This window comes from Diadema antillarum, unplaced genomic scaffold (genome assembly GCF_040938485.1).
Source record: "Diadema antillarum isolate AM-2024a unplaced genomic scaffold, OU_Dant_1.0 seq00000103_RagTag, whole genome shotgun sequence".
Classification (NCBI taxonomy): Eukaryota; Metazoa; Echinodermata; class Echinoidea; order Diadematoida; family Diadematidae; genus Diadema; species Diadema antillarum.
Window position 1 is genome coordinate 598,448 of NW_027271190.1, and position 25,377 is coordinate 623,824.

Here is a 25,377-nt window from a genome sequence, read left to right on the forward strand (position 1 = left end):
TAAGAAATCGCCCATCCTCCATACAAGGGATCTATGCATAGATCATGGACTATGGACATGGTTTATTACGCAATGTTCCTATACGTATATATAGAAATATTTTCAAGCTGGATTTTGATCAAGTATTAGTGGTCAATTAAGTTTTTAAAGTAAACACTATTTCGTTACCGAATGTTCGGACACGCCTTAATTCCAAAATATTCATCTTACTCTCAAATTTACAATACAAATATTAGGTCATTAAAAGTTCCCTTATTTTTTATTATTATTTTTCTTGCTGAGTTTTGCAGATTAGGTGGCTTAAGCTTTTTCATCTAATATTTCCCGAGTGCAGAATATGTTCAGAGTTGTTGTGTCTGTTTTTACTTCTGAAACAGTAAAATTATACACAAAATAAGCAGTGTTGAAAATGACACTATCAAGCCATGGATCAAGCAACCATTTCAGATCTGTCCACATAATAGATCTGTTCTTCCATGAGGTCCAAGAGTCACCAAGTCAATGAGTACAACATAATTTTGGCTACAAATATATCCATGGGCTCTATGGGTTAAGGGCTTTAAAGAGATATGAATACCCTGCGTCAAAATGGCAACCAAGTCCAGGAGTCGATAACCAAAATACATTTTATGCAATGTTTCCCTTTTTCATCTTACTACAGAAGGATGTAAGATTGCGGTTTAAGACTGAATATGTTCAATTGACATGTGATTGATATTTTGTTGAAAATGTGCAGCTCTTGCAGAAAAGGGCAGTAGCGAGATTGCTAAAGGTGCATATAACCATTACTATCAAAGTCACTTAAGTATTTCCAACTAGCATTTGATTGGATATATAAAATTCATGAAAAAAAAAAAATCTATTGTTTCCTGACTAATCATCTAATTATCTTTGGCAATCGACAATGAGAAAATGAGTAATGGTCCATTAGGAACGAGTTTAGAAGGATCCACACGTCATCATCGGGGAACCATTTTTATAAATGACGTTGGGATGGCAACTGTTGCTGGAATGGCAACTTCCCATAGCAACAGCAAATCAGGAAGCTGGGTTCTCATCATTACCATGACAATGTTTCCAGCAAGAGTTGCTATCGTATCAACTTTGTATGAAATGGGGCCCTGAGCTACAATTTCAGATGAGTGGCTAGTTATGGGGTGATATCAGCTTTTCTACAACGTAGGATCAGTCACTATCGACAGCGACTTTTTGTGCAACGGGGAATCATCTCAGTGTTCTCTCACGCTCATATGAGTGGAACAAATGAAAATTGAGTAGTATCAATTTTGACTATGATTTCTCCTATAAAAGTCAATTAAAAAACAAGGAATGTCTTGAATGTGAATTAAAAAAAAACAGATTACAAATCCTGCAAGAAATAAAACTATAACTTGATGGATTATCTTTTTTTTTCTAACTTTTTTGTAACAAAAAAAAAGAAATAAAAAGAATCCTAATTATGTCAAATGGATGAAATTGTAATAATTTGAAGGAAAACCTTGGTGTTTTAGTATTGGCAATGGGATTGGCTGTGATAAACAAATAAACAGATAAATGTAGGTCACTGAAGATTTGAATGTTATATTGATAGGTTCCAATTTGGGTTAAAAACGTGGATTCAGCAATTCGTCATTTATTTTGAGATATTCATTATGTATTGTTATATATATATATATATATATATATATATATATATAGCGAAAACTTTGAGAAAAGAAAATGGGTTTTCATCGGGATTCGAACCCGAGACCTCCGGATTACTAGACCGGTGCTCTACCGACTGAGCTATTGAAAGCCCTAGATCGGTGTTCGTCCCAAACCCTTAACTCTCTTTGCTCGTGTGGTCAGAAGCTATAGTGTGTGTATGTGTGCCACACACACACACATTAACCTGACATAAACCCAAATGATGCAAATCAACTTTGGAATAAATGTGAGGGATCGCCGAAGCGATGCAGCTTTTTGTAATCTATTTTGAAACAAGGAAGGAAAAACTGACCAGAAACAATTGTAATAATAAATAGCTTTTGCTATTTATTATTACAATTGTTTCTGGTCAGTTTTTCCTTCCTTGTTTCAAAATATATACATATATATATATACATATATATATATATATATATATATATATATACACATATATATATATATATATATATATATACATATATATATATATGATATACACGTGTAAACGCATTATAATATGAGCTTTAACGGTTTATGTACATTGATTATATTTACAGATACATTAATATTCATAGGTAGAGAATAATTGATATGCATTATGTTTGGTTCTTATCTTTCTTACAACTCTGCCACGTGTGACAAGCTTAGTTATATTCTTTTTCTTGTGGATTTGTATGATCGGCAATTGTATTATTACGTTTACATAAGGTGGAAACCGTATCTTTTTAGATAAAATTATATTGTATCCTTGTATGAACATCTTTTCCTTTGCGTTAAGAAAGCTTCTTGTATTTTCAAGTGCAATCGATACGTTTGATATGCTCTGTTAGAAAGATGTCCACAGAATCTTGTCGTTGTGAAGGCCACTAGAAAGATGGGCGTAAAATCTAAGAAGGTGCATTTTTACCCCCTCTCCAGAGAGAAGAAATGATAAAAAAGAAAACTTGTTGAGCGCTAGTAGCTTGTAAACTTTATGTTTCATTTATAGTAGAAGCGAGCGTCATGACCGGGCGCATTTTTTGTTTCGTTTTGTTTTGTTTTTGAAGAGCTTTATTCAAATAAACCTTGTCTAAAATTCTTATCACCAGTGTGCATGGGGAACCTGCATTCTTTTTTATAGCTTTGTGGTGTCTACATTCGTAATCATGTTGACAGGATGATAATAATCTATATGTCTTTTTTTTTGCCGAAAGCAAACGATTTTGGGACATTTCGTTGACATATGGATTTCGATTTCATCACGACGAACACTTGAAACTGGAAACTTCAAGCCGAGGAATTGCACGTTACCATTCGCACTGAAATAAACAAAGCTTTGCAAAGTAACGCTGTTGCTTGCAAACTGGTGAGCGTCGTAAAACAAACTCTTATTGATATGAGATAACGCCTATAATTACAGAGATTGTGAATGAAAGTTTGCGACGATGCATTGACTTTGAGATGTATAGATAAGAGATACTTAATGTATAGCTTTCCTCGAGATACAAGTCGAAACTCTATTCGAATAACAGGACGTGTTGGATCAAAATTTTTGAACAAACTGGTGAAGGTCAACGAGAATGCAAGCGAAAATAGAGAATAAACTGTAATTAAGTTGTGTGCTGACAGGCTTAACATTACTGTCGACTCAACAGATATCAGAGAAACCACAGATTGCTCCCAGTAAGGAAAAGAAAACCAGGGGAATGATTGCAAATTCAGGAACTGTCGTATCCGAAACGAAATCTACAGAAATTGAAAAAAATACAAAATTTATAAGGGGAGCCATCGAACTAGGTTCATGATAGTCTTTTAAAGTGTAGGACAGAAATGTTTGGGAAATTAAAAGCCAAGATGACCGAATTCTCGCCTTTCTAACAGACACGAAAACGAGAAAGCGATCTGCACAAATCCTCCAAGTACAGAGGATGGAGTTCGATTTGACCTCTACTAAATATTTGGATCTTTCGGGGTAAAATTTTTCTAGCCGTGACTCGCCTCTTGATCGATTCACATGTTGATGCGCCTCGTTTACTCCAAGATGAATCGCCTAGTATTTAATTGATATATTGCAACATCGCCATGGTCGCGACGTCACGTTGCCTCCCCATTTAACTTTTACCAATTTCACAAAGGTATAGCGCTATCACCTGTCGGTAGCTGCACTACCCAAGCCTCCTCCGCACTGTGAACTACTGACGGGCCAGATATCCGATCCGCGGTCAACTGGTTTCCGTTGATAATCACTCCAGTAGCTGTATTATTGATTTAACAACACTTCGTGAGATTGTATAACAACGATGTTGACGAAAGTGCTAATATGAAAAGTTTAACTAAAATCGTTCTTTTAAATCTAACTCTGCTTTTGATTGGTTCTTATTCATTTCGATGTAACAATCATGCACGTTGACAATTTTACTCCCAGTCGGGATATGACATGGTTATTTTAAACCTTTTCTCTGCCAATGAGTCAAATATGCTCAAAATTCACACTATCCATGAACAGTAAATTAATGTGGCACCCAGGGAGTTAGATATTTTTATGATAAACATTTTTTAATGCCTAATTCGTTAAACATTTTATTCTTTCCAGGCTTGTATTTACATTAAAAATTGCATAGTACATAACACTTTTTTTAATGTGTTTTACTCTTTATTTTTATTTTCCCGCTACATGAATTTTATTATTTACTAATTGATAAAAGACGTATGTTTATAAGTCAATTCATTTTGAGAATCTAATATACAAAAGTGTAAATGAGTAAAAAGTGATTTCAGTCAAAGCATATTTGAAGCGTTCACAAGCAAGTGTCATGATTGTTTTCAAAACTTGACATGGACCACCCTCTCATATCGGTGTTGATTTATTCATATGAAAATTTTATCAATTATCAACATATCTTGAGTTGCGATTTATTGTCTCAGCCTTTATCTGGTATCAACAAACGGTAGCTACATCGATCTTATACGATATAAGTTAGTATATACAGATAAAACTCTGATAATACTTTCCGCTACTTCGGTTAATCATCTTGTAACTAATTATCTCAACAAAATAATATAAGAAGCATGGTGTAATACATAATGGGCAATGGTCGATTCCAAACATTACATGCATGGTCCCCAAGGCTCCTTTTTAGCACCTTTGTCCACTGCTCTGTATAATTTACACTAACGATCTGATACAATATGTTATATACATTCTGTAATGTGCAATTATACGCGGATGATTCGGTTTTGTATTTTTCTCATTCCTCACTACTACTTATACCCACCATGGAATTTTATTTAAATTATTCATTTTTCCCTGGGAGGGTAGATGTAGTAAATGCGTACAACTGGATGTGTCAAAACAAGTTAAGTGCCAACTGCCAGAAAACATTAGACCCTATTTATGCCAATCGGAAGTCTCGTTGCACAACTCTCCTCTAAATCAATTTCATCATTTTGATACTTTATAAGTTTGTTGTGCAATGAGAATTTAAATTGGCAATTTCATATTGAAAACATGTTGAAAAGAGTGGAAAGATTGTAGGCTTTGTTTGAAGATCAAGACACTCTGTTACTGAGTCAAATTTGAAAGTAATTTACACATCACTTTTTCTTTCTCATTTTTACTATGGTGAAATCATATGGCTCATCGTTCAAGAAACACCTCGATAAACAACAACAACAAAGAAAAAATCAGAAAAGGGCTGGTCGAATTATACTAAAATTACAACCTGACTCTCAGGTCGGACATGTTTGAACTGTTCTCGAGAGGCATAACGCCTTAAATTGGCAACTTCTTTATCAGAGAAGACATGATCACTCTCTCAATTTTTTTTTTAAATAATGAGTAATTAAATTTCTTATATTTGAGATGGGAATTTTAAGCTATAACCCACTTTTATGCTTTCCGCTTCGGGCAAAGATTAAGATTAAGATTAATATAATGGTGGCAAAACAATGACCTTCCTTTGGATATAAAGTTTCCCCCAGAGTTGATATAGTCAAATGTAAAAATAAGGCATCTGTGAGGTTATTGCCCAAACTTTTTTCCAAACTTTTTCTTGAATAAGAATTATTATTTGATCAAAACATTACAGGTAATATGAGCTTTGGTTTGCTATCATTTCTTTTTTTTTTCTCCGTTGTATCTTTCCTTTTAATTCTACGTAATAATTGTATAGGTAAAATTTCTTTTTAATTCCAGTGTTTCATACTCTAGACCTCATTGAAGACCAACGATGTCACGTTGGCATCGCTAAATATGGGCATTCCAACCATGGACCTACAGATCCATGATCCAACCGACCGGGCATCTAAAATCAAAATGTCTTTCTTTTTTACATAATATTTTTCTTTCATTTTGGGCTACTCGGGACACAAAAATGTCAAACCTAAAGATTTTAGTGGCTAAAATTGGTTATCAGAGGAAAGAGTTATTGTCGAACTCGTATTATGATATATATATATATATATATATATATATATATATATATATATGTATATATATATATGATATATAATGATAATAATAATAGTAATAATAATAATAATAATAATAATGATAATAATACAGGGTACTTATAATGCGCCCATTCAAAATGACAAACGTGCTCAAGGCGCAGTAGGAAAAGTGAATTATGAAGTTCACAAAAATATAGTTACACACGCATGTACATGAAAATGAACGAAACAATAATGATGAAAGAATACATAATATACAATTCTACTGGAAAGCGGGTATGAACCAATGAGTCTTGAGGGCAGCCTTGAAGGAGTCAACATTCGAAATGTAACGGATAGCTTAAGGCAACTGATTCCACAGGTAAGGTCCAGCATGTGCAAATGACCACCCCCCCCCCCATGATTTTTGGAACAACAAGCAATCTACAATCGGATGATCTTAAACATCTTGGAGGATCAAAATGTCAGTAAATTAACATTGTACTCTGGGGCATATATATATATATATGTATATATGTATATATATATATATATATATATATATATATATATATATATATATATAATACTAGCATATGAATTTCTAGAAATTGTCATTGCACTATACCCAGGGGGTGGGGGGATTTCAGTATTCTCTCATTCATAAAACACACCCCTAAACACACACACACACACACACACACACACACACACACACACCCACACAACACGCACACACTCATATGATACAATACACTTGAATATATCATACGTGTTTATATATATATATATATGTATATAGACGATGAAGACAAACAAGTTGACATAATGCATTAGATTCCAACTTCATTTATTTGTAAACAAAATTTTCGACCCTTGCACGGATCTTCCTCAGGGTAACTGTTACCCTGAGGAAGATCCGTGCAAGGGTCGAAAATTTGGTTTACAAATAAATGAAGTTGGAATCTAATGCATTATGTCAACTTGTTTGTCTTCATCGTCTATATATATATATATATATATATATATATATATATATATATAAACACGTATGATATATTCAAGTGTATTGTATCATATGAGTGTGTGCGTGTTGTGTGGGTGTGTGTGTGTGTGTGTGTGTGTGTGTGTGTGTTTAGGGGTGTGTTTTATGAATGAGAGAATACTGAAATCCCCCCACCCCCTGGGTATAGTGCAATGACAATTTCTAGAAATTCATATGCTAGTATTGGGTCCACATCAAATTGCACAGGTAGGCAGTTCACATGACTGAGTATTTCATTGCCATACGTTTCATTACAGCCTATTGAACATGAAGCTCATTCTTTGACAATGTTATTTCGCAAAGTGCTGGTTTCTCTCGCATATCGATGCGATATGAATATTCGACGAGGAGATTAAAACTGCCGCATACTTCCTTAATTACCTGAATTGCCTACGATGACGCCCAGTAAACCTGCTTGTTTTCCGGTTCGTTAAGCCCCGATTTTGATTGGCCTTTTGTTGTTGTTGCTGCTGATTTGCAGTTTTAAGTGTTTTGTTTTGTTTCTATTCTTTCCGAAAGCATAATCATGATAACGGGGCAGCCCCAACTGTACTCCCCCTTTCCTCTACACAATTCCAAAGGGACCATGTATATCCATCTCGTAGTCGGACTGTGTCGAGGGATGCACGAAACCAAGTAAACAAACCCAGGGTTAAACATGACTGCCAACCTCGCGAGATTAATCTCGCGATGATTTTAATATGTTTTCAACAAGAAAGATGAAATGCACTCTTGACAAAGACGTGGTATCCAAAAGGATCGGCTCTGGCCATTGTCTATTCAGGGTTACAATCATCCAAATGAACCCATCAATGCGGCGATGTTGTGGAATACCCCCTTGGAGAAGATACTTTTCAATGGCGAGACGGTCCATTCACCTCAACGTGTTTTATCCTTGTTCGACGTGGCATATTCTTCATCCACTGGATTTTATATAATCATTATTCGATCGAGGAAGTAAAAACATGCTGCGAACTCTCAAGTTGATGGAAGACCATTGAATATGTTACCTTGCTACCTGTGTATCATTCCAAAAAATGCATGTCAAATTCAATTGTTGTCTCTTTTTTTTTGGTACATTCTGATGAAAAAGTGAAAATAAAGTTTGAATTAAATTGAATTGAATTGAACTGAATTGCACATTGCAGTAGCAGTATTTCATAATCATTTCGTTTCGATGGTTCGTGCGGTAGATTGTCTAGCCGGCCAAACACTGTAATTAATCAGGATCATCAGAGGCTGTAGCTTGCCAGTAAGTTTATCACCAAATTTCCTCTCTCGTGTAATCAAAGTTTTTATTACATTTCATTTTATCTGTGTGCGTGAATCAGACAGCAGAAAATGAATTGAATCAAATGAATTTGGTGTATGCATATCCGTTGATCTTCAAAGTTTATAATACAGATACGCTTTATCTTGAGAGTTTCTGGTTAAAACTATGGGCAGACGTGACTCCAAAAGAACTATTCACTATTCACTACTCATCATTAATCAATAGAGGAGAAGTTTTAGACCGAAAATAATGTATTATTGACTTTATATTCTGGATCGAAAATTTAACCTCTATTAATTGTTTGAAAGAGGGTCACGTGATTATAGGTATTTTCAACTATGTCAAAAGGTAGCTGAAAGTTGGCATGTTTGACACTCCATAAAGTACCATTTGCAAAATGACGTCACTCTTATGACATTTTGGAAATTGTATATCATTTGCTAAATGATGTCTCAAAGCAATTCTGACATCGCACATTGCGCCGTACCGTCTCTTTGAGAAATGTATCAATTTCTAGCAAAACTATGGACCGTTATATATACGTAATCACTTACAAAAATCATTCATTAAATGTTCAACAAGCAATGTTTCTGTTTGTGGAAATATTACTACATGTGTGAGAATCATCAGTAGATGCAAATGTATTAACCACATTACGTTAATGAATCCGGACCTACAAGCTATTTCATCCTAATTTCCTGTAATTTGTTGTTTGCACTTATCAAAATCCACATAGTATAAATTATTATTCAACCTCTCCTATAGAAAAAATACGCGGGTGGCATAGGTATTTTCATCACGTCGTCACTCTGAATGCCATGCAGTTACCATTCTAACCAGCACTTTCACTTATTAGTTAATTGTCATTTTCGGTGTTTTTTTTTTCTTCATCATACTTGTCGCCATACAATCTTTCTATTCAGAAAATGATTGTTGAAATGTTTGAGCAGCATTTCTATCCACGTGATGAAATATGTATTCCTGCTTAAGGTAAGCAAGGACACATGGTCCCATCGCATGAGCGATGAACTTGTGCTTTGTCATGTGCGAGGATAAAAAGCAGCGGCAATTCACTGCAGCACCTTGCACTGTGATAGAACAGCGATTGTACGGCTATCGAACAAGGTCATCTTTGCATTGGTTTACTGGGCATGCGCAAGCTGAAAGACCAATGAACTGCGAACTTTGCAGGAGGATAAATGAGGGGAGAAGGAATTGTCGATGAGGATGCGTTTTAAGTTCAGCTCATCAATCCCTGTGATGCAAACATCGTTGATTGTCCATTGACGTAGTACTTGAGGCAGGAAATCTTGTGGAAATGCTGTCGACTTTCATTCGGTGATTGGCTTCCCTATAACGTCCAAAATATATAGCTAGTCAGCTAGAGAAAGAGTTTGAGTTGTGAGCAATCTTCATTCTGTTTCCATGCCAACGATCATTTTTTTTTCAATCTGTTTCTTCAGGATGAATGCTGCAGGTTAATTACATCGAGAATGTGAACATGGTGAAACAAGTTCGCCTGATGCAGCAGGCCATCTATGGAATAGCAGGAGGGAACCAAGTTTGACATGTACTGCCATTGTAATAACAACTCTCGGAAAGGGAACAAAGAGTATTTGCTCAGTTGCGTCCTGGGGGATCAGCTCCACCAATCTACCAGTCGAATTAGGAATAAGGAATGAGGTGGTTTGATGTTCAGCGTCCATAATCCAAGCTGCATGTCTGTTATATAAAAAGAAAATCCTTAAGACAACATCAAACTCCCAAAGCAGTGACGATCCCACCACTCGTTAATCAGCCTTCAAATTCGTCTGGATTTTTGTACAAGACCGTTAAAATCACTGTAAAGTTCTGCTGGTCGCTAAACAAAATCATCTATGACTTCCTTGTCCATGGTACACGGTTCGTGGATGTTTTGGTGTATAGAGAATATACAAGTGTTTGCGCTTTCTTTAAACAACAACAACTTTATTGTTGGTAATGGTAAAGAGAGTATAACCAGTCTTTCATCATGCTAACTGAGATGATATCAATTAACTTCACTGCAGGCTACGACCACGATCCCGACGAGAGCGGGACCAGTCTTATGTTAATTTCCCAGGGACTAATCATGTTCGTCTTTGCCGTGCTCATTATCGCTACGAATGTGCTTAACATCGTGGTCATTCCTCGTCTACCGGACATCAATGACGCAAGTAAAGTCTTTTACAATTTCCTTTCGTTTGCCGACCTCATGCTCGGCTTCGTTCTTCTCCCGGCGCTCCCCTCAACCATAGCCGGGGGATGGCCCTTCGGAGAGGTATTCTGTAAGATCTGCGGGTACTGTATGACGCTGGTAGCTGGCATCTCTTCGGCAAGTCTACTACTCCTGAACTTTGATCGCTACTTTAGCATCTCCTCACCTTATCGCTACATGGCCTTCATGAGTCGTCAAAAGGCGTTCATGATCGCCTTCAGTCTCTGCTTGGCGGAAGCTCTTCTCCTTCTTGCGTTTCTTTTCGTAAATCCTTACGGTCTTGATATTGTTGAATACTCGCCACTCGGGGTTTGTTCCGTGTTATTCAACAAGCCTAAATTCATTCCATATACTTTGGTCATTTTCTCTCTTTGCATCTGGCTGTTCGTACCCATCTTGTCCGTCATGTACTCAAGGATTGTCTGCATTAGCAGACGTCACGTCCGTCGCATCCAGGTCCAAGAGTTGACTACAGCTGACAGGAGTAAGTCATTAAAGCGTTCCACAAAAGACGACAATGAAGATCAGCCAAATACTGGGAGCGACAGCAAGCAGAACAAGAAATCTACCGGCCACCGCGCCTTGAAGATGACGATCATGGTGACGGGTACCTACGTTATGGCCTGGATGCCGTTCACTATTTGCCAGTTGTATGTCGCCATGGTGTGGCCGAAAGAAGTGTCAATGATGATTAGAGGCATGGCGTGCTGGCCGCTGATGATGAATCCACTCTGTAATGTCGTCATCTATTCAGTGACGAAACGCTCATATCGCATCTGTGCCAGGAACATTTTGAGGAGCTGCTTAAGGTGTTCACTGGCTGATATGAGGAACGCGTCTCCCCACGAGGTACTTTCTTGATGAAATATCGCCCATCCTCCATACAAGGAATATATTCACGGCTATTGGATGTGGCACCAGTTACACGTATCCATATTTCCAATTATATTCTATCACGATCAATAGATAACGGTCACTTCCGCTCTTAAAGTAAGCTCATTGTTGCTTACTTATTTTTGTTCTATTTCGTTATAAATATATAGAATTTTAAAAAGTCTCTTAACTTCATATTTGTAGCACATATTAGGTAATGAAATTTCCCTGTTCTTTCTCAAGTGTACGTAGGCCCTACTTATACCGGTACCATTGTAATCGTCGGGTGATATGTTTACTAAAGATGGGGTTGTGCTAAAATTAAAGATAAGCAAGGGCGGTTAATGCACCTTTCGACAAAGTAAAGGATCAAAGTAATCATCTGCAGTAGCAGTTTTTACAATGCAAAAACATTTTTGTGCTTTTTCACGTTCTTATCAATGAAACAGATGGACATTCAATTGTATCAAATTGACAGGGATTTCTCCTCAAAATATTCAAAACAAAACAAAACCGAACAAAAATGCTTTGAATATGAGTTTCATAAAGACTAATCAAAAACAAAATACTACCTAAAAATACCACATTTTGATGACTTTGTAACAGCACCAAGAACAAAACAAATATGAATACTAATAATCTGAAAGTACAGTGTATTATATCTATATAGGTCTAGATGCCACTGTAAATTGGAATGGGATCGGTTATCTAAAAAAAGTGATATAAAAAGATAAACCTTAATCTAGGTATCTGAAGATATGAATGTTATGAACAAGCCTTGTATAAGCTCAAAAGATGGACGTAATAGTTTGGATTTGTAATTAATTTCATCAATTGCTTTGAGGTATTCATTATGTGTGTACATATATGCATATTATCATTTGTATATATGATTATATTTTGGCAAATGCCTTGACTTATTATGTAGAATTACATATGCACATACATGTATATCCATGTGTATAGGCAGATATTTACTGATATACATGTTTGGTATACGTATCTCTAAAAGATTCTACCACGTGCGGTAAGCAGAGTTAGATTCCTTTTCTTGTAGATTTGTATATGCCTGAACAATGTGAAATACCCTATCTTAATACTTAAATTATATTTTCTTTGCTGTTGCGTTAGAAAAGTGCTATATTATGTTTGATTCAAGTAATTAAAAAATATTTCCACCAAATCTTTTCTATTGAAGGATATAGAAAGGTAAACGTACAATTTAAAGGAGGTGCGATAGAGAAAACTAATATAAACCAAAAACTTATCAAATTCTACTACCTTGTATATTGTACGTTTCATAAAGAATTTTTTGGTAATTAAGGTGGTCATATAGAACCTAGTATATTCTGATTGTTATGTTAAATCGAGAACAATACGGAGTTATCAATAATCATAAGTTAACAGTACGGAGATCCGCGGATTTAAACCGTTATATTTGCAAAATGAAATGTTATGAAAACGTAGGTCTTTTTGTGTTCGTGGATTAATCCAACTTCTAGCTAAAGATATTACAAACGCAAAATATTTCTTTTGAATGTAAATCAAATAGACGCATTGTGATCATAATGTTACCGGAAATAGAGTATTCAATGCGGGCAATTATTTGTCGTTTCAGAAGAAAGAAAGATGATATTATAGACATCATCAATATAGTCGGGAATGACAGCTAAAGAAAAAGAAATCGAGTGCCGTATTGATAGAACGATGTCCTACATAATTAATTATAATATATATATGTATATAATAAACATTAATTATAATACATGTGTGAGTGTGTATAACGTGCTTGGGCAGGGGTGGGTGCTTTTGAATACTCACCCGGGGATATTTGTCAGAACCATTTCTTGAAATTAAGATTCTCGTAAAAAAATGCAATCTTTGGACAATTTCTGATCAGGTGTTGATAGTGAGCGACCTGGTAGCTGTACATAGGCCTACTTATCTTGGTCGATGATCTTCATTGCTCTTGATGAAAAGTAAATCCAGTTTGCTCATTTTGAAAATAGCGTGGTGAACGACAAATAATGCGTGAGTGACTTACAGTGAATAACTATTGTGGTACAGTGCTTAACGCAGAAGTAACTTTCAAATTTGCTGCAAACTTATGAAGAAAAAGAATTGCACCGTTTTCATGACGACATTAGAGCTTATAGTGCAGTTCCACTTGTCAATAGTGAAGAAAGTTTAATAATCGAATGATTAAGATGATAGTAGTTATGTGATAGTAATCAATGGAAATAATGAGTTATTAGTGCTATGATTATGCCTTAAGGTAAGGCCCTATGTTGTGCGTCCACTTTGGCTAAATCTGGCTCATTCCAGTAAGATAATGGAGCAAAACCTGCACGACACAAACCACGAGGCACTGCTGACAGTGTGACCACAGCACTGGATGGCAATGACTGGTATACAACAATCATCTCTGAATGTAAAGGTTTTGTATAATCATGATTATTAAATTGTATATGGAAATAATAGCAAAGTCTGTCGTATGCTAGCTCAGTCTGGTATTAAGCACTGGCGGAATAAGGAGATCCTGGCGCTAACAATTTGAATACACCTTCCGTTGTTACCCTGCTGTTGAGTAGGGGGTTAGTTCTCAGTTTCTTTCTTTCTTCGTATTTTCTATCCCTGGTTCACACGAGACTGTTCATTGTGTAATGCTTTGTTAAAAGCTGCTGTACAAGATACTCCTTGTATCTTTCACAGGGGGCGTGTTTCTCATTCGTTCATCACTATGGTAACATGTGTTTTCAGTGGTATTTTGTGAAACGACATCATTGCGTTGATGCTTCTATAAAAGAACTCTAAGAACCTTTAAGTAATTATGCTCCAATCATACGCTTTGATCATGTAATATGCTCTTTGTCAAAGCATACGATATCTTGCTCTACTCGGAGAGATTTCGAGATTACAAATTGTATCAACTTTGTCACGATGGTTGAGCACATATCATACTATAGTACTATTGAGTGTGAGTTTTACAGTTGGCACATTGTAACAACTTGATGCTGATACTGTTGAATACTGCTCATATCAAACATTAAGCACAAATTGAAGGGTGTGTGTTAGGTATCGTAATTATTCGCTTCGGTTTAACCCTAAAAGGGCGGGGGGGGGGCGGCGGAATCCGCCCCCCTCGAGGTTTCTCGCTATAATTCTGTAACGCGAGAAGGCCTCGTCGCGAGGCTTCTTGACTTTGTTTGTTCAAGTCTCGCGCAACTTTTGAGACCAAATTTGCAACGTCCGCGCATACTTTCGCGAAGCCACGCCCATTTTTGTGACGGAATGTCGCCCCAAAACGGAATCAATTTTGTGATTTTGATGTACATTTTCAATGGAAAACAGTGCTCTGTCATGAAAGTCATAAAAACCTGATTATTTTTACTATTAATCACTTTCATTGATTAATTTTGTGGTAATTATGGTAGAAAAGTGGTCAGTGGTAATTTTCAATGAAAAAACAAAGAAAACACAAAAGTTGAAAAACAGAGAAATGCATTAGAAATTCTGAAAACAATAAAATACATAAGAATTAAAATGAGTTTTGGAAGTTTTTGTGATGTACAATTGTGGAATATGCTAAAACAGATTTACAGATAAAAAATTCTACTCTCAATGCTTTTAATTAGGCTAAAATATGACCTTGAGCTTAATTTGCATAATGAACTAATCAAAATTAGAAATTGATTGTTTCAAAAAAAAAAATCCTATGACACGATCTTGTCGATTATAACGTGGGTCTTTTAGGGTTAAAGGGTTAACTCAGAACACAATCTGAATTTAACTCCCCGTGTATGGAAGCATGGATTGAAGATCTTGCCCTTGCGTTGATACTGTAGCCCAGACAGTGCATATTATCGGTCACGTATGTGTCACTGCTGTATTTAGATATATGCTTCTGGAGTAGATACTTTAGAGTTCGTTGCTATAGTTTCTTTCGCTTTTACCATAACGCTAATATTGCACATACTCATTGTCAAGCAAGACAAGTTGTACATGTATTTGGTATTGACGTGTAAATTCTTATTTACGTTTATTCTCTCTGCGTACTCCGTCCTTCTTTATTTCTGACGCTTTCATGCTGTTCTCCTCTTGAACTCGTTTGCTTGTATTTCATATTAATCGGAGCCTTTATGTAGCCCTAAACAAATGATATACTAGAAGTTGCACCTATAAGTTACGCTCTTTCTACTGCTGTAGTTCTGTTCAAGGGTTTGGTTATAGTTATATCGTTACCGTCCTGCCACTTTCACTTTCACTTGAATAATAAATGATATTCTCTTTATCAAAAAAAAAATCGCGTGATTTCTTGTGTCACATATTATTATAAATAAAAGGTATATATTTATATAGATATATTTATAATTATGTATAGGTCCTACATTATGTACATAGTTATAAATACATCTATATAAATATACCTTTTTATGATTATGCAATATATATATATTTATATATATTATATATATATTCATGTATATTATATATAGCATGTAAATATATATATTAATATTATACATTATATATTATAAATACTTATAATCATATGCATGTAAATATGAACTAGCAACTTAAAATCCTCTCGCTTATCAGATACCAAAGAAGGGCAGTAAGAGAAAGTTACTTAAGGACATTTCTTATGAAGGATGAGAGAATGGAAAGGAGATGAGAAAACAGGCCTACAGGAAAAAAGGAAAGTCTACTATAGTTAGGCTCAGTTTATTTAACACAAAAGTCAAGAATTCAAGCTTTACCGTACAGTTTAAATCGCATTCACTGGTTTTCCATTCATTAAATTCAATCAAATGTGTTTTCAACAATGTTATTTTCGCATTCTTTGTCTTGAAAACGAAACATTTTACGCAGTCCTAAGTGATTGGATATTCTGTCTGCACACAAAGTCAGTTTGATTTAATTAAAGTTTAATTAAGGTTTTATTGCCCGGACGCTCTATGACTAGTCATTTGATTTCAGAATGACTATGCTATTCAGTCGTACATGCTGTGTGTTCAGTGTAAAAGCGTTGTGTCTGAGCTGTTATTTAATTCACATTGTTTCTAAAATGAGTATAAATGAAATGAGGTCAAATGACTCTCTAACAGTCATAAAATGCGAATTATTTGAGTTCAATGCAACTAGCACTGGATTTCTTTCACTTAATGACGATATCCCTTGTATGACGTAAGGCATGGGTATCTTTAACACACATTATTTACATACATAATATACTAAATCGTATGAGAGAGAGAGAGGGAGGGAGAGAGAGACAAAAATAATTGATTAGTCAAAATAAAAGAAGAAAATAAGGGAATTCATGTGTATGATAGAAAAGACATAGCAGTTCGTGGTGACCACTCTTCTTCCTTTCCCACTTACACGGCCTTTATCACGTTTAAAGTGTGGAATCAGAAAGATCTCACATCGCTAGCGCTCATTCGCCAAACCATAACACTTTACTGTCAATTATTGTAATTGACCAGAAAGCCTAGAGCAGTGTATGGCATGGTTTCAAATGGGACCTCTGACCATTCGTGCAAAGCAATTGATATTGGAAGCTATAATCAATGTTTTATAACGATCTAAAGCTAACTGCTAAACATGTTGTAGTAACAGCCAATTCTTCTTTCTTTTTTTTATTCAATTTTTTCGCAACATTTTGATGGAGTCACTTTTCTTCATGTCGTTGATATAACAGCCTAATGATATGTCTAGCAGATTATCAACTTTTTCTAGCTGCAATTGATATTGCACTGTCGTATGGTTAATGTGCTGTTCATTGTCCAGCTATTCCAATGCGTATAAACACACTCAATATGGGAGAGCAAGGGCTTCATTGCGTCGACAGGCAAACACGAAACATCATGTCGTTCTGACTTGAATTGATCCCGAGGACCATAATAATATTATCAATTCTGACAACAATCGGATGGGAATACGGATGAGAAAGCCTCGTATCTATACGCAGTTAAAAAAAAAAAATGTTTCATAACTCAGTACGGAAATGTTGGACGAGGTGGAAGCATCTATTCGTAGCTCGACTGTCGCAGCTGATCGTTGGTATAGTGATAAGCGATTTGTAATTCATGAACTTTTCAAAAATCTCAAATCTGATCATGCCTGTGTGAAAGACAGAGTGATCATGTGGTATTACAACCAATAAACTATGTTGCCATCCATGCAAGGAGAGGAATATAGGAGGATATTTGAACATCACTATCTGTGTTCATGTGTGTGTGTGTGTGTGTGTGTGAGTGCGTGTGTGTTGATGCATGTCGTAAATGACAAGTTGGTCATGATTCACAACGCCAATTATTTTGTTTCGTTTTTTCCTCAAAAACCTCGTATGATGATAATTTGTTTGTACGTTATTATTCGCTATTCTTTTTTATCGCATCACATAATAATTGGGTTCTTTTTGATTGACTATCTTTTCAAGTATATCTCCATTTTCTCCAACTTTTATATACATTTCCTGTAGCTAATGTGTTCCATTATCATAGATTAACTTCTTATCATCAATTCGTCCCAGCTCGAGAACTTTTTTTCCGGGGCACAATGTGAGAATATCATTCCGGTGACAACATTGTTGTTGTAGTAGAAGTTGAGGTTGCTTTTAACTAATTATTTTTCCTGTCGGGTATATCTAGATCAACATTGGTCGAAGCTTGTTTAAATCCAAAATCATTGCTCCAGACAGTATGTGCGGCAATGTAATAAGGACACTGGGATTGTTAAGTCCTCGGTTTCATTGCTTAGATAGCATGGATAGTGGAGTTGTGATGAAAATCGATGTTCAGGTTTGCGACTCGCGTCCTCATGTAAATGTCAAATGATTAGCATCGCGAGCCCAAGCCCCCCCCCCCCCCCCCAATGCTCAAAGAGGGTGCAGTTGACAAAAAACGATATCATCTATAAGGCCACGCCCTTATAATGCGAGTGGATGCGATGTGATGGTAATTATTAAAAGTACAATAATCATCATAAGCACGGCAATCGGTAATCATTCAGCTACGTCTGCTCTCTTGAGCAATCGCTGTAATAATTAATTTGACAAAATGTCTTATGGAAGATGACTACTTGCATGCATAGACCCCATGTCGCTCTCCATTTTTTTTTTTTTTTTTTTGGTGGCAAAAGGGCCTTAAAGTGGCAATTGAAAAATATTCTCAAATGTCAAGTTGTCTGTATCATTCACATGGCACACATTCGATTTGACTGGTTGACAAATTGCTCAATCAATGGCAAAGTTTGCAAAAGATGATTTGCAATCGATTGCAAGTTGGCTTTCTTTCAACGCCCTATGAGGTAGTAATGGAATGTTTAGTTGCACATGCTTTCTCAAAACAGATACATTGGAAACTGTCCCAGATAGGGAATAACAGAGAAGAGAAAGATGTTTCTTTCCTTGTGTTATCATCTCTCTTCTTCTTCCTCATAAAATCCGTGTTATTCTAAATATTTTTATCATTATCAATTAAATTCAATTTAATTCCATTAAATTCAATTGGGCTTTATTTCCACCGAACGGAAGGTAATACAAATTATACATTAAAAATAAATATATTTTACATTAATATTATTGATACATTATTGAAAATACATTTAAAAAAGTATAAAAAGTATTCATTTAATGAATCATATTTTGATTTAAAAAAAATGTACCAATATCAATCATGATGTTATAATAAAATAATGCAACGAATGAAAGAAAGAATGCATACTTCGCAAGGTTGACAAAAGGTCGCTAAAATATCACTTTATTATCATTATTATTCATATTCATTAAAATAGCTATTTTCTCACCTGGAATGATATTCTATCATCCTATTACTTTGTTTTCCATTTTGATAAACTACGTACCTTAATCTTTTTTTCTTTCTTTTTTTCATTTTAGTTTGTTTGTATATTTGAAAATAAAGGAGATGACTTTTTCACCTAGATCTCATGGTCAGTAATGAATGAAAAACGGTCTGCACTGTCACGTATCATCATCAATGATGTGAAGTGATGTGTGATGTTTATTTCTCTTTATGTGACCTTGATGATCTTCATGGATAGCCCATGTATGACATTTGGATTCATTATTCATCAGGCAAGACGTTTCATAACAAGCTCCCATCCTCGTCCGCTCAATCTTGTTATTGCGTTCGGTCATATAAGAATCAAGATATGGACGGCGACGCCAAACTCGCTATATGAGTCTCTGTTCTTTAATGCAAACATTATTGTACTTCTTTTATTTTGGGGGGCTTGAAGCCCGCAGGTATACTCATACGTCTTTGATTCCAGGATTATATCTGTATCATATCTCTCCGTTGTTTGCTGCAAATATTTTTCTGTATCAACGCCTTAGAGCTCCTTGATATAAACACTGCAAATATTTTTCTGTATATGCAAATATTTTTCTGTATCAACGCCTTAGAGCTCCTTGATATAAACACTGTATATATATATTTTTTCCTTCTTCTTCTTTCTTTCGAAACAATGATACAGTTATAGTAATTTTATCTATTTTGTAAAAAACATATCATTGTGTGTGCGCTCTATTCAAATACTGTACATTATTTTGGGTTGAACCATGATATGGGTGTGTCTGTGCGTGGTTGGAGGTGTGTGTATGTGGTTGAGTGTGTGCACGTGGATGAGTTAGTGTGCGGTACACGCGCGCGTGTATTGTGTAGTTATTTGAGTTTGTCTGAAGAATATGAGGTATTCATCAATATCATATGAGCTCCCTCGTGGAGACGTAATGAGCTCCTTTATGGAGACAATATGAGCTTCCTCGTGGAGACTTTATGAGCTCCTTTGTGGAGACAATATGAGCTCCCTCGTGGAGACGATATGAGCTCCCTCGAGGAGACTTGGTATGCATTTAATATTCTTGTTTATATCTCTTTAAGATCTATAATGAATGTTTGTTTTATGTTATAAGTGCTGTCTGGGGCAAATTATTTGTATAGGGCCCCATTTCTCTCTCTCTCTTCTTTCGATCTTTAAAATAACAACAACAACAAACATTATTTTGTATCCAAACAAGACGTCACAGACCATAGACATGAAAACGAAAAGCATCCCTTTCACAAAAGAGCTCGTCTAGCCACAACGCTCAGTTTCGTTTTAGAAGCATGATGGCTTCCTTATATATTATACACATGTTTTTGCCACGAACATGGTTTTCAATCTGCTGAAGTGGAGATTAATTAATCGGTTCATACCACCAACAATGGCTGCTTCTCCGGTGGCGTAAACAAGTCGTGGTGATATACAACACTCTTTCAAGAGTAGGTGATGCCATCACAGACAAACACGTGTCACGAGAGATCATATAATTATAATCATGATAATGGTCACGTTGACGTTGACATGGCTATGTTATTTTGCACTTGTTGTTGTTTCATTCAAAATCAAATATTTGTATATCTAATACTGTGGGGGGGGGGTTCATTTGAAGAGAGAGAGAGCATTGTTCTCTAAGTACTTCAAGTTACTCCAGAAAATTGTTGTCATTGCTCTTGTTGTTGGGCCCTGCAAATGCATTGCCGAATTATGATTTAGAGAAATCATATGTGTACTAGTATACTGAGCTCTGGGCGAGATTTCATTCTCTGTCACTCTTACTTTTTAGACTTTGAACACACCTGTCTTAATTGAATTTGATATGACAAATAGTCTTCCATCGCACACATTTAGAAGTAATGTGGCGTTTACAAGTGAGACTTTATGAATATGCTGTATTATGATGTAACATTAAATTGATTGAATTACTGATTCTTAAGATAACTAAAGGCAGCTAAAAAGAAACTACGAGGTTTTCTTATCGTCTCCTAACGTCGGAAGAAATATGCACATCGTCAAAAACTGCACACGCTGTGGTATTTCTGTCTAGCGTTAAAACTGGCACCGTTGACTGAAAATGTCGAAATCAAGTCCAGGGAGAGAGCTGAGACATTCAAACTCTCCATAAGGCGATGATGACAAGAAGAATTACTTGAAGGAGGGCAATGACCACGAGGACGTTGACCTTCAGGGCCGTGTTGCGATACTGGCCTTGTTTCTCTTGAAGTCGGCTAAAAGGATCGTAATGGTTACAAGAATACAAGAAAGGAAACGTAAGAGAAAAGAAAAGGTGATATTTAAAGTCTTCTCACTTCCAAAATCGTTTGCTGCCAATCATTGACTCAAAGTTATCTCATGTTTCATTCATGTTTAACTTCAGAGTATAATACTGGAATACTGAACGACTTTGAGGAGCCCTTCGAAGAGATGATATTTATGTTTAGTTATACACCCGAAATTGCTATAGTTAATGGCTGGCGACAGGTTTTATCTACCCAGAAATCGTAATCAGCGTCGATTTTCCTAAACGCCGTCAAATCCCCGAAGGCGGCTGATCGTGATTTATGGGAGAGATAGGACACCCTCCTAGAAAGAACACAGTGTCCCACAATGTATTCGCAGTGTGTTCACAGTGACTTCACATAGTCGAATATGTGAAACGCTCGACTTTAACAGTGTGAAGATAATTTCACACTGTGGTGTAATTCTTAAAGAGTGTTCACATATCAATACTTTGTTTCACACTGTGAATTGAGTACTCACATTGTGTTCACTGTTAAACAGCTCGAATTAAACAGTGTGGAGAGATTTCACACTGTGTTTCACACTGTGTTTCTCACACTGTGGGACACTGCGTTCTTTCCAGCAGGGTAGTTCTGACAAAACTTTGCAAAAGGGGGTAACTCCTCTACAAAGCAAAATTGGATTCATTCAGATATTGGGAAATATCGTTGTACCCGGAAAATCTGACACTAAGATGTGTATAAAGAATTTGAAGTACAGATATCAAATGGGTTACATTCCCAAAGTATTTAATACATCCATGTATGACATTCCAAACTATTTATAATACCTGTCGCACTGCTCCATCTGGACTTTCCTTTCTTTCTCGATCCTGTGATCGAGCAGTTTGATCTCGCCCGCTGCAGCCCGGAGCATGATGTCGGTCTTCCACTCTCTTCGCTTGAGAGCGCGCAGGTCGTTCTCCACCACGCGGCATCGGGATTCGAGGGATCTGGTGTCTCCCTCCATGCGGGAATAATGTAGGAGAGTTTCCCTGGACGGTAGATGAATAAATGGAGGCATTCGAATAATTGAAAAAAGTCAAACTGAAATAGTCCAAAATCATGAACATCTTTAAAGAGACCCGTCCAAATCAGCTGTGCCTTGGCTACAAAGGTTATTGACTGAGGCCAATATTACGGGTCATGCTTCCAATTCATACTCTGGGCGTTGAGTCTTCGTCCCACGAATAATCTGTTTTCCAGCCACTCTGAGGTGTCCTTTAAAGTCTTACAACGAGACATTGTAGAAGCCTGCATATATCCAAGAAAATTCAATTCAGTAAATGACAATAGGCACAACATGCATTGTCTGAAATGACATTTAATGCAGCTTCCGGCTCAGCTGGTAACATGGGTTATATCAGAACAATACCACCAGGAACAACAACAGTATATAACAAGATGTACCATGGCATTTGATGCAGAATAGTTTACAGTAGGGATTTCTGACTTTCGACGTTTTGGGTTGTTGTATCAAAATCAACATTAAACCGTTATTTGAAAACTACGACAGATAATGTGTCTGAATAAATTTTACCTGAACAAGTTTTCTTCTTCTTCAACGTCCTGCTCAGACCCTTCGCAGTCCGCTTTAGCCTGTTCCATCATCTTCAGTGATTCATGAAGCCTGCTTTCGGCTTCCCGAAGATCCTCGCTTGCCTGGGCCAGCTCATCCGTTGCCTTGGCAATTCGGGTCTGTCGTTTCCTCCTCACTGCTTTGTTGGGCTTGCCAGCAGTCCGAGCAGGCATCACAATGACGTCATCAAGGAAGGAGCGGTTGATGGGAGCGGAAGTGTGTTTGAATTTATTGCTGTCAAATTGCAAATCTACCCCTTCGGAAATTAAAGAAGCTGTGTGCGCGGTGTCCGTATACTTGTCATCGAAGTTCTGAGTGTCGGCAAAGACGTCATATTTTCCGTTCAAACATTTCTGACTGAAGATGTGTGCTGGTTTTGGGGCAGCAAGATGCTCAGAGTTGACTGGTGGTGACGAAAAATCAAAATTATAAGCCGATTCGCTGTTTGCCTGAACTTTCTCTTCCTCTTCCGCACATTCTACCAACTTTTCATGGCATTCTTCATTCTGTAATACCGGCGTCCCTTCAAGTTCTAAAACAGTGGTAGGTGTGGCTTCGAAGTCAAAGAACCAATCCGGGACAAGAGGAATGGCCAAGAACTTGTTCTGTGGACGGCCTTCCGCGTATTTCATGGCGGCATCGTCGAAGGCAGTTGAAATATCTTCAAACAAGTGTCGTCTGCGCGGGTCAACCGTATGAGCCACCTGCTGGCTATTCGGAAATTTTGACTCTGCCATGTTGCCCTCTTCATCCGCAGGGGCGGCGGTTTTAGCTTCTGTTCTCAAATCTTTTTCCGGAATGATAGTTTGAACCACGTCAGGTTGATGTGCTGTTGCCGAGGACGTAGTGAAGATAGTGTCTGCTTCTAAAGTCCTTGAAATCTCAGTTGATTCGTCGTTAGCGGTGGTAGTATCGTCCTCGTCGTCCTCGTCTTGACCATTTGTACTATCTTGATCAGGCAGAAACCATCTCGCAATGACTAAGTCGATGTCGTTGTGATGATATTGAGTGTCTCTGATATCAGCTTCAACCATTGTTCTTCTGTCCGTTACTGTCTTCACATTGAAGAAGCTATTGTCCTCAACAGAGTCGCTCTTCTCAAGCATGTTGCTGTAATCTCCCGTTGCTGAAATAATTTCCGACAGGGTGATTCGGGTGGGAGTGCTTTGCTTCATCAAACATCCTACAGAGTCCCCAGAGTAGGAGAGGGTTTCACTTGCATTTGAGGAATCATTGGGTATTTCATCATCAAAATCACTTTTTATTGGCGAGTTCTTAGTATGGTCGATAGTGTCTGAAAATATCGGCCCTCGAACACTTTGGCTAATTTCTGTCAGCTCGTTTGCTGGAAGGGCGACGTCGCCTTTATTAGTAGACTCAAGTGGTGATTGAGACCTGCCCTGTTTCGTTGTCTCTCTTTCGCGCTCTGTTGCCAACGTAGAGTCATCTCTTCTCGACTCATCTTCAACTTTCGTTTGTGGGTCTTTGTCCGCAGTGTGGCTCGATGGACTACTTACGTCACTCTTCTCGCTACTACTGTTGGCCTCGTTTGACGATTCGAGGGTATCATTTGCGTCACTATTAGGTGTCCCTGGGTCCTTGGGTCCACATCCATTGGTGAAATGAGCGCTTTCAAGTTCTACATTCTTTTGCGCAGATTCAATTTCCTCCTTCAAAGAGACGAATCTCGATCGTTGGCGCAGGGAAGTACGCCTGGAATTATGGCTGGAGAGTATTTGCCTTGTACTGGCATGTTTGTCATCTTCAGGCCTGCTTATCTGGAGGTTCTGTCCTTCTTCTTGTTCTTGGTGTCTCCCTTGTGGCTTGTCTTGAGTTACTTCTAGTTGTTCACTAGTGCAGTTACTACTTATTACCGTTGGGACAGAGGCTATAGGGATGCATTTTGTTGGCGTGCTTTCATCATTCCGGGCTTGTTTTCTTGATGTCCTGATCTGGGGAGGAGTTTCAGCTACAGACAGGTTTTGTTCCACTGTGCAAGGACAGAGTTCGTTCAGGTCAACATCTTCTTGAGAGAACCCCGACCGTGATTTAGCCACTGGGACGTCAGGAACCACCTCGGGGCAGTCGAAAAAGTCCTCGGATGAAAACTGTTCGTCGGAAGAGGCCGCCCCCTGGATACGTTTTATG

At 37.1% G+C, this 25,377-nt stretch overlaps 1 protein-coding gene across 1 annotated transcript; it reads left to right on the forward strand.

The window, feature by feature from the left end:
• Nucleotides 1-10,440: 10,440 nt before the first annotated feature.
• LOC139726874 (beta-2 adrenergic receptor-like) lies at nucleotides 10,441-11,514 on the forward strand. Its single transcript, XM_071637868.1, has one exon. It carries the CDS (start codon nucleotides 10,441-10,443, stop codon nucleotides 11,512-11,514), a length of 1,074 nt encoding a protein of 357 aa, XP_071493969.1.
• Nucleotides 11,515-25,377: the final 13,863 nt, after the last annotated feature.